The following is an 11,234-nucleotide window of genomic DNA, read 5'->3' as shown; positions in this document are numbered from 1 at the left end:
TTTGCTGCGTTAATTACTTTGCTAGTCCTTTTCTATGGTAGTTAATGTTGTCACTTTAATACTTTATTTATTACTCTAATACTACTTAATTATATCTTTTTTTAAATATTTTTTGATATTTTAATTCAGTTTTTTTTTGTGACTTCAGTTTTAATTCAATTAATATCAAATATTTATTTACAGAAAATATGTAGCATTAACGCAAAAAAAAATTCTTTAAACAAAAATCTATGTTAGATTTTGTTTTATGTGTGAATGAGGAATAAAAGAACAAAAGAAAATTTAACATTAAGTTTTACTAAATTATTGGAATAATTTACTTGGATAAAATAAATAAAGTTTAAAATTATGCAAATATCCTAAATCAGAATTGATTACACATTCTGTTCTAAACATTTATATATAAATCGAATCAAATTGATTACATCATTTACATATAAATCGAATTAACTTTATTCGATTTACTATATATATGTTGTATAAGTAGTAAATCGAATCAAGTTAATTTGATTTAATACGTGTGCAAATTATTGACATTAACTTTAAAATACAAAAACCAATAACAAAATATTCCTTTGGATTTAAATAAAATATCAACAAAAAAAGAATAGAATAGAAATTCAACATTTGTGTTTTAGTTTAAATTCTAAAAAATCTATAATTTTACAAACTTATGAATTTAAAACGAAACATAAACTATTTCTAAAATTTTTTTAAAAAAATTATCCTTTGACTCATTATTATCTGAAAAATTATTACCGAAATTTTTTATGTTAAAAAAATTATCATGAAGTATAATCCTCTAAGGTGGTATAGGAATTAAAACTTAGGAACGGATAAGTTTGCGAAAATATTTTCTATTTTCATTTTCTATTTTTTTAAAAATAATTTTCATTTTCAACTTTTTCACATATAAAAAAATGTAATTAGTTTCTGAAAAGATGATTCATTTCTAAAAGTTGAAAATAATAAAAATATATTTAATTGATATATTTTTAAAATATATTTTTCAATGTTTTAAAATATAAAATTATATTTTTATTAAATGTATGATTTTAATTATTAAATTTTTTATTAAATTAAGAATTTATTTTTATGCAACATCAAATATTAAATAAATTACTATTGTAAATCTATCATTTAAAAAAAAAGATTAAAAAAGAGTATTAATTAATCTATTATTCATTATCATTCTTTTAATTCAATTAGTACCTACTCAGTACTAAAAAATAATTCAATAAATACACTTATTTAATCATAAATTTTAGAATTAAATTGATCATATTTTCATTGGTTATTTTTTGTTATTTCTTCTAGTATTATTTGCTTTACTTGGCTATTTTAGTTGAACTTAGAAGACCTATCTTATTTTTATACCTATATTAAAAAATCATGTTATTTCTCTATTGAAATTAATTAATAAAATTTTATTTTAAAAAAATTGACCATATTAAAAATACATTTAAAAGATAAAAAGGTTCTTGACCTTTTAAACTGCGAACATTTTGATTCCTCAAGATTTTAAGTTTCTCACTTTTAATAACGCACGATAATTATACTCGTGTGTGGAATTGGGGTTAAAAACGGTAATAGAAAATATTACTGTGTCTATTACAGTGATGATACGGAGAGTTGACAAAAAATAAAGAAATAAATAGGTCCCTCCACTAGATCCAACATGCCTGCCGCCACGACGGCCTCAACTTCTTTTGCCTCTTCTTCATTATCGTCATTCTTTGCCGCACAATCAGTGCCGACAAGTAGTAAATCGACTTAAGTTAATTTGATTTACATATAAATAGTGTAAATCGAATTAATTTAATTCATAAATTGAATTAATTTATTTGATTTATATAAAAATATTTAAGATAGGATGTGTCACCAATTTTGATTTAGAATATCTGTATAATTTTAAATTTTATTTTTTTAACGTGAATTACTCTAAATTATTATTCAATATATTTATCTAAAAAAAATTAATTTGAAAAAATAAAAAAGAGAGGAAAAAGAATTTAATAAGGAGAGAGAAAATGCTAAAGTAATTAATGTAAATTGAATAAGGATATAAATAAAGAGCCAAGTTATATATGTATAAGTGTTTTTGTAACAAAGTCCAATCAAATTATACAAAATTAAAAAAAAAACGTGCATAGGATCACTATTTTTTTTTTGCATTTTTTATCACACACAAATTTTTATTCGAGAGTACAAAAATTTATTGATATAGCATACAAATTTTGAAAGGAAGCAAAAAAATTTTTTACATATAACACAAACTTATCGATATAGCACACAAATTTTTACACATAGCACATAACTTTTTTTATAAATATATTTTATTAGTTGACTGAGTTAATGTTATGAATATGTAGTCTTTTAAAAAATTTTATACTCTACATCAAAATTGTTATACTATGCACCAAAATTTTTGTACTGTACATTAAATTATGTGTTGTGCATATTTTATTGGTATAGTATATGGATTTTCGCATATAGCATATAAATATTTGTATATAAATATATAACACATAAATTTTTGTACATAGCGCACAATTTTTTGTTACGAATATATTTTGTTAGTTGAATAAATTAATATTTTAAATATATAATCCTACAAAATTATATATATATTGTACATCAAAATTTATATATGGTATATATTTTATTAATATAATATACAAATTTTTGTATAATATTTCTCATAATAAAAGACCGTGCAAGAATTTAATTAAAATTTTAGTTTAAAATATACTTAAACGTCTAGTATTTTTTACAAATAAAAGTTGAAAAAACTTGATCAGATAAAGAGAAAAAGTTAAAATATAATTAATATGAATAATGAAGGTAAATTACATATTCATTCTTAATTATAAAACTAACATAAAAAATAATAAATTTGTTGTCAAAATCAACATTTGTAGGAGCTTGTGTATGTTAACTATTTTGGGTGGATATTCTTCGGTGAAAAAAAAAACTGAATGGTATTTAGTGTAAAATTTTATTTTTTATTATTCTCTTTTATTTAATTTTAGTCTCACTTACAGAATTAAAAATGAGAAATTACACTTTATTTTTTCAAGTGTAAAAAAAATAAAAATGATCCATTTCAAACCATTTTCATTAAATGTATTATTAATAAAATTTATGTTTGATAATACAATAATAATATTTTAAAAATAAAATATTTCTATCAGAAAATCTTTAATAATATCAGTCTTTTTTTACAAATTCATAGTAAACATATCGTAAAAAAAATTTCATATATGGAGTAATATTATTAAAAATATGAGTGACATTGTTATTTTTTAATATTAATTACATAAAATCTAGGAAAAGTCTAGCGATTTATTTAAAATTGAATCCAATCAAATTAGAAGTGTTTGGTCAAAATAACATTGTTCATTTAATGCAATGCAAAATGACAAATCAAAATCATAACAACATGCCACATTATTCTAACAAACGAATATCCATTTTTCCAAAATTACCCCCAAAAAACACGTGCCAAGATCCAATTGCAAGATTTCAACAACCGAAACACTACACGTGTGTGGACACAAACAAAACCTTCACGCTTTCCCCCCGAACTTTCGTAAGCCAAAAAATAACAAAAATAATAAAACAAATTAAAATACTCTTACCCCGGTTCTCTTAAACGGAAAAAGCAGCAAAACTAGGCCAATAAAACCAGAAACATGCATAATCAAAATCAAATCCTCTCAGTCACTATTCAAAACCCAACAAATAACAGAATTTGCGACCAACCCATTTCAATTCCCACCCCCAATAACAAAACCCATATCCCAATTTTCAATCTTCACCATCAACGGCAAATCTTCATTTTCCGGTAGTCCCAATGCCGGAAATTGAAGACCACTCGCCACCGTCTCCGACGGAGCAAAGGGCTCTATTCGGGAAATACGACCTTGGAAGGCTCTTAGGATGCGGCGCGTTCGCGAAGGTTTACCACGCGCGGAACCTTGAGACTGGAGAAAGCGTGGCGGTGAAGATCATAAACAAGAAGAAGTTACAGGGAACCGGTTTAGCCGGTAACGTGAAGCGAGAGATAAACATAATGAGTAGGTTGCATCACCCTCACATCGTGAAGCTCCGCGAGGTTCTGGCGACGAAGACGAAGATCTTCTTCGTAATGGAGTTTATTAAAGGTGGTGAATTGTTTGCGAGGGTTTCTAAGGGGAGATTCTCGGAAGATCTGAGCCGTCAGTATTTTCATCAGCTGATCTCGGCCGTTGGATATTGCCACTCGCGTGGGGTGTTTCATAGGGATCTTAAACCGGAGAATCTCTTGCTTGATGAACATGGCAATTTGAAGGTTTCGGATTTTGGATTGAGTGCAGTTAGGGATCAGGTCAGGGCTTTGGCTTCAATTAACAGCATAATTTCGGGTTAATTTCATCTTTCATATTCTAATTATTATTCAATTTAGGGTTCGAATTTTCAAAGTATTCTTTAGTCCTAACATTATATTTTACAAAGAGATTGAATTGATATATACGGAATTTTTTTTTGGTGACTTGATATATACGGAATTTAACATTACTAAATTGTTATTCTTATTAACATATTTGTTTAAGAAATTCAACAAATAACTTATTAACAATTAATATGATTACTAAACAATTACGTTTGGATTTTTTACGTTAAAAACATTTCTAAGAAGTGCTTTTCTAACCATTTTCCATTTGTTTATAGAATTTGCTTTTGATATATTGTATTATAAAACAATTTTGAGTTAATAATCAGATTGGTTTATGAATAGATAGTGATCCTCAAAATTTTAATTTACTTCATTTGATTTTTTAATTTAATATTTGTGACTTACGTTTTTTATCTTTTTACTTCAATTTGTTCTCTAAAAATATTTTAAAAATTTTCTACTCACGGAAGTAAAGTTAGAACCAATGTGAACCATAAATATTATCGAATAAAACACACGTATAATTTCAGGAATATAAACTCAATTCATTCAATTACGTACAAAATAAATGCTTTTTATATTTACCGTAAATGGTTATGAAAAAAAATGTTATACAACGATGTTTAATCTTTTACATGATTATTTTATCAGAATTAATTTTTATTTATAATCATTATCTTTTACCAAATATAATAATTAGATTCTGTACCTTTTTAAAGCGTACAAACTAATCTAGACAAAGTTGAATCTTATTTTTTAAGAAAAGTTTTTACGTTTATGCTTCTAATGAACACTGGCACCTTTCCCAACATTTTTGGCTTTTTTTTTTTTTTAATGCAGATACACCCTGATGGACTATTACACACGCTGTGTGGTACCCCTGCCTACGTGGCACCGGAAATTCTATCGAAACGCGGCTACGACGGTGCCAGAGTTGACGTATGGTCATGCGGCGTCGTTTTGTTCGTTCTAACGGCAGGGTACTTGCCGTTTAATGACCCAAACTTAATGGTTATGTATAGAAAGATCTACAAAGGAGAGTTTCGGTGTCCACGTTGGATGTCACCGGATCTCAAAAGATTCCTCCGGAAGCTTCTAGATGTTAACCCAGAGACAAGAATAACTGTCGAAGAAATGAAAAAGGATCCGTGGTTTAGAAAGGGCTACAAAGAGATTAAGCCTTATGAGGATGATTATGGGCTTGGGCTTGGGGTTGGGCCCAATAAGGTCTTGAATGCGTTTGATATAGTAACTTTTTCTTCCGGTTTGGATTTGTCAGGGCTGTTTGGTGATGTTGGTAGTGGGAAGGGAGAGTGGTTGGTGGTTAGGGGGTTACCGGAGGAGGTGGTGGAGGTGGCGGAGGAGGTTGGGGTGGCGCAAGGGATGGCGGTGAGGTGGAAGAAGGAGGGTGGGGTTGACTTGGGAAGGATGAAAGGGGAATTGGAGATTGGGGTGGAAGCTTACCGGCTACCGGCCGAGATGGTTTTGGTTGAGGTTAGAAAGAAGTTTGGGGATGACGTGGCTTTTAGGGAACTTTGGGAGAATAAACTCAAGCCTAGGTTCCTCTTGTTAAAATGTGGTTCCGACGTTGCGACCACCTCGTCACAACATAATGAGGAACCAGAGTCTCCGGTTCTAAACGAACAAAGGAGAAACAATAAAGCAGAAGTCATTTATGATAAATGTTGAGACACATCCTGAAAGAATTGGGTCAAAAAAATCTTACCCGATCCAAATCAGTTCGATGCCAATTTAATTGGTTCGGTTTTAATTTGTCTTTAATTTAATCTAATTCGAACCCTGAACATCCCCTATCAAACAGATTATTGTTAAATGAAGTGTGATCTACTGATCTCACACAAGGGTTCATACATCCAATAATAGATGGAGTGGGGTCAACGAGACTCCATCTAATGGATGATGGGAGATGAATTGAGAATTTGGGATGATGTTTGAAACTGAATTGAAGCTTCTTAAAACAACGAAGGTTGGTGGTGGGGCAGAATGTTTGATTACCGTAGCACATGCATCGGTTTGGGACTTGAAAATGAAGATGGTGGGTTAGATTTGGAAATTTTTGGATGGTAGTGGCCTCTCAACAATGATTATATAAGATTGGATTTATTTATTTATGTAAGAAAAGTAGTAATAGATAAGGGAGGGAGTATGTAAGAAAAAATGATAGACAGATTCTTTTGACGTAGGAACTAAATTTTTTAACATATGCTAAGGACTCAAAAATGATGTACCAAAAATGGAAAAATCATGCACGTGTTAGGCATGTTTTTGCATTGAGGTTACCATCAGAATATGTAAATAAGTTAACATACAAGCTACAAATAATGGAGGATAGAATCCAAAAGAAATTAAGAATGCATTCGCCGTTTTTTTTTATACGGAAGGGGCTTCTTTCTTTCTTTCTTTCTTTCTTTCTGTTTTTTATTTTTTTACTGTTTATTTTTTATTAGGTGCTTTAATACTTTCTTTTGTTCATATTTGGATTTATTGGATGCATTTAATATGGAGACCTTTTTATATTAGTATATTACTAATAATTCTTGGTAGAGCTAGTTTTTGTCTTTCATTGCTTAATGGATAGTGGTGATACAATGCTGAATGCCCTGGCATAGATGATTATAAATTAGACAATTAATAAAAATGCAAACAAGCCAATTTCTCAAATACCAAAGACTTTTTTTGTCCATTTTTATTTTATTTTAAAAAACGACTTATTCATTTTTTTATTTATTATTTCTCAAACAAGTTTAGAAGCATAAGTGAGCTATCACTTTCAAACACGAAATAATGAAATCAACTCCTGAAGAATACACCTCCCAAAAACCTCCAGCACTGAAATGCAAAGCGCAATGACGCTTCTGCCGAAGTGGAAATTACGATAAAATAAAATATTATATATATATATAAAATAATATTAAATATTTAAAAATAAATAATAATAACAATAAATATTAATTACAAATGTAATGTAATATTAAAACATAAGATTCAATTTAAGTTGTTATACAAGCAAAATTATATATGGATCACAAAAATCTTAACATAGAAGTATTATAGTATAATTATAAAGAAATAAAAAACATATAAAATAATATTTTAATTGTATTTTTTGATTTTTTCTGCGTGACTTAATTAAGCTAAAAAAATATATAAAAAAACTGCTTAATAGCGGGACAGTATCTTTTATGACTACTAATTACTTTTTAAATTCTTTCCATGGAGAAAGAACTTGATGAAGTTTAACTTTATCATTATTTTTGTCATGGTATGTGTTTGCATCTCTCGTAATCAAACAAAAGTTAATACATCAATTCTAGTGTATGATATCCCTTATTTTGAGCACCAATGGATCAATAAACCCAAAATTATCTTGGTGATTAGTAACAAGATTAAACGTTTCCATACAATCCATCTTACAAATAACATCTCGTTGACCAACATCCTAAACTAAGAGATATCTTCTTCAAATAGCAAATAATTATCCTAGAAGAATACTATTACTTCAAATCATTCCCAAACACCCCTTTGCCAACTCCCATTACAATCTCTAATAACAGAAGCAAAACTAACACTATCACCAGAATTATGATAACTAGCATCATAATTAATCTTAAAGATACTAATTGATGGGAGATTCCAAGAATCACTTAGAATAGAAGGGAGAGACATATGTTGTAATTCAAAAATACTCATAAGCTCTTTTTCTGAAGCTAATGCCAGACAAATCATTTTTTCTGAAAGTCAAGTCTCATGAGGATTAAAGATGTCATTATTCCTTACTCGCCATATCCACCATAATCTCAAAAAGAACCTGAATGGATGCTCTTTGCTATGATACAAGAACCAGTGCTTCAAATCTAGAGGATGGCAAGAAATATCCAACCTATGTCATACAAGCTGAGCTTTTGGATAATACCAAATACAATGTAAAATCGATTCCTGCCTAGAAAGACATCTTAGGCACCTATCTGATGACGACATCCCTCTTCTAAAGCGAAAACTTGCAGTAGGAAGAGCATCCTTAAGACACAGCCAAATCAAACACTTGTGCTTTTTCGGAACAAGCGGATGCCAAAATCAAAGTCAATTCTTCCGCTCCTCCCAATCAAACAGCTGCTTACACAACCACAAGTAACCGTTGCGTGAGTCATAGACTTTGGCAGCAGACCCTGACCAATACCAACCCACTTCCAAACCTGCTTGCATATCTTGATTTGTAAGGAAGAATATTATCTTTCAGATTTTGAGATAAAGGAGAACAAAGAGTATCCAAATGCCACCTACCAACCGACCAGATATTCTGTATCCGGATGTTTGAATCAGAAATGTGAACATAATCCATCTTATTAGATAACTACCCTTCTTTCTTCCAGCACGAAAACAAAAAATTTTTGTTCAAATTCCCAATACACCAAGCAAACTCATCTTTCAACATTTTTCAAGATTTGCAAAGACTCTTCCAAATGGGAGAGCCCTTGTTCTTAGGACAACCTAGGGATGACAACGGGTCTCCATGGGAGCAAGGACATACCCCCCGCCCCCGCCTCCGTCACCACAATCTGCCTCCCGTCCCCGCCACGGGTAACGGGGACCCCATATCCGCAGATTTTACAAATTAACAATCTCAAACACAGAACAATAAACAATTTCAAGCACAGAACATTAACAATTGAACAAATCCTAAATTTCCAAATCAAAATTCAACAACAATTGTCCAAACAGAAATAAAACTCAGAAGATTAACAATTTCAAACAATTTCAAATACAGAACATTAGCAATTGAACAAATCCTGAATTCCCAAATAAAGATACAACAATAATCGCAAAAATAAAGATACAAACACAGAAGATAAAAGATTTAAAATATTGAACAAACCTTAAACCCCAAATGTTGAAAAAAAAACCTCAAAAGAAACTAATAAGAGAGAAAGGGCCTTATTGATGCGGCGACGACGAGGCTTCGGCAGACAGCGATGATGAGCGACGAAGAGGCTGTTGGAGGCGACGACGATTGTGCTGGTGGCGGTGACGATTCTACTTGAGGAGGCAGCGATGAGAAAGACCGATTAGGGGGCTGCAATGATGATAAACGAGCAAGGAGCAGGAGGCGGCGAACGACGTTGATGAGGCAGCGACAGTGAGTGATAAGGTGGTGATTTACGATGTGAATGAGGAAAGGAGGCGGTGACCAACGATGAGGCTTGTTTGCAGCGGAGAACCTTGGCGTGGCTGGCGAGGTGACGAGGTAGGAGAAAGATGGCAGTGATGCTGTTGTTGGAGAAGAGAAGCAGCAGCTGGAGGCAGAGGAAGAAGGAGGTGGCTTCTGGGTTGAAGGAGAGAGTTTGAGAGTGAATTTGAAGTGAGGAGGGCGGCTGCTAGGATAACATTTGGTCTTTTAACATAATATATATATATATTGGCATTTATGTAATTTTATATTTGTGGGTACTATACGGATACCTACGGGGTGGGTACCTCTTCCCCTGCCCTGCCCCATTTAATAGACGGGTACCCGTCTTCGTCACCCGCGAAAAAAAAAATGTTCCACATATCTGCTCCCCAGCGGGTAAATCCCCGTGGATACCTGCCCCGCCAGGAGAAATTGCCATCTCTAGGACAACCAAAACATTCATATTAAGATGATCGGTACTTGGCATCTAACATTTGAACCCATAACTTGTTTGGCTGATAGAAAAAAGTCCAAACTAGTTTCCCAAGAAGAGCAATATTCGCACAATAAGGATCTTTAATCCCTAAATCTCCATATTTTTTCGGAGTAACCAATATATTCCAACTAACAAGATTCAATCCTCTTTCATCAATTTGTCATTTTCAAAGAAAATTTCTCATCATAGACTTTAGTTTACTAATGACCCCTTTGAGAAAAATAGAGACTTGCATCTGGTATCTGAGAATAGTGGTTGCAACGGAATTAACCAAGTAGAGTCTATCTACTCAATTGAGTAAATTTCCTTTTCAGCTTGTTAGTCTACTCCAAATCTTATCGAGGACACCATTGAAAGTTGAATGGGTCATCCTAGAATGGTTAAAGGTAACCTCAAGATATTTGCACAAGTCCTAGACAAATCCAATAGAGGACACCCCAGTAAAAATCTCTTTTCTTCTCGCAGATACATTCTTAGAGCAAAACGTTTTAGATTTTTCTATACTAATCTTCATTCTAGATGCTTTACAAAAAATATCTAAAATCACCATCACATTTTACACTTGTTTCTTCGTAGCTTTACAAAATAAAAATAAGTCATCCACAAACATTAAATAGGATATTCTTAGTTCTCGTATAAAAATAGCAACAGAGTCTCACAAACCCAAATCAATCTGATGACTAATAAAATATACTAATTTTTTTAGGGTATGTCTAAAACAAGCTCAACCATTATGTGCTTATTGAATGAGCCACACTTATATAGGAGCTACATTTATATAGGCCATTAGATTTTATTAGATGAAAATTAAAGGCTAATATAAAACAAGAACATTGATGGACTCTAATAAATATAGAATATCCTAGTACATAAATAAATGCTTTTTTTGTGACTACATAAATAAATGCTTTAAATGGTAATACTTTAATACACAATACTTTAAACGGCAACAAAATCTTTTATTCTTAAATAATTAAATATAAAATATATGAGTATTTTTTATTTATTAAAATTAATTATTGCAAAAAAAATTTATAATATTAAAAAATTATATTAAAATAATATTTTAAACTATAACTAACATAAAACTATAAAATCATTAAAATTTATTT

The 11,234-nt window shown here is 30.7% G+C and overlaps 1 protein-coding gene across 1 annotated transcript; it reads left to right on the top strand.

Moving 5' to 3' along the window:
- Positions 1–3,597: 3,597 nt before the first annotated feature.
- LOC107473857 (CBL-interacting serine/threonine-protein kinase 11) lies at positions 3,598–6,834 on the top strand. The gene is made up of 2 exons (XM_016093453.3): positions 3,598–4,369; positions 5,279–6,834. Exons 1-2 carry the CDS (start codon positions 3,857–3,859, stop codon positions 6,125–6,127), a joined length of 1,362 nt encoding a protein of 453 aa, XP_015948939.1. The 5' UTR covers positions 3,598–3,856; the 3' UTR covers positions 6,128–6,834.
- Positions 6,835–11,234: the final 4,400 nt, after the last annotated feature.

Source organism: Arachis duranensis, chromosome 1 (assembly GCF_000817695.3).
Source record: "Arachis duranensis cultivar V14167 chromosome 1, aradu.V14167.gnm2.J7QH, whole genome shotgun sequence".
In the NCBI taxonomy this organism is placed as follows: domain Eukaryota; kingdom Viridiplantae; phylum Streptophyta; class Magnoliopsida; order Fabales; family Fabaceae; genus Arachis; species Arachis duranensis.
This window is presented reverse-complemented; position numbering and strand designations above follow the sequence as displayed.

Excerpts from the sequence above, each read along its gene's own strand:
- LOC107473857 (XM_016093453.3), top strand. The coding sequence starts at position 3,857 with ATGCCGGAAATTGAAGACCACTCGCCACCGTCTCCGACGGAGCAAAGG. Across the intron at positions 4,370-5,278 it reads TGAGTGCAGTTAGGGATCAG|ATACACCCTGATGGACTATT; the intron begins GTCAGGGCTTTG and ends TTTTTAATGCAG.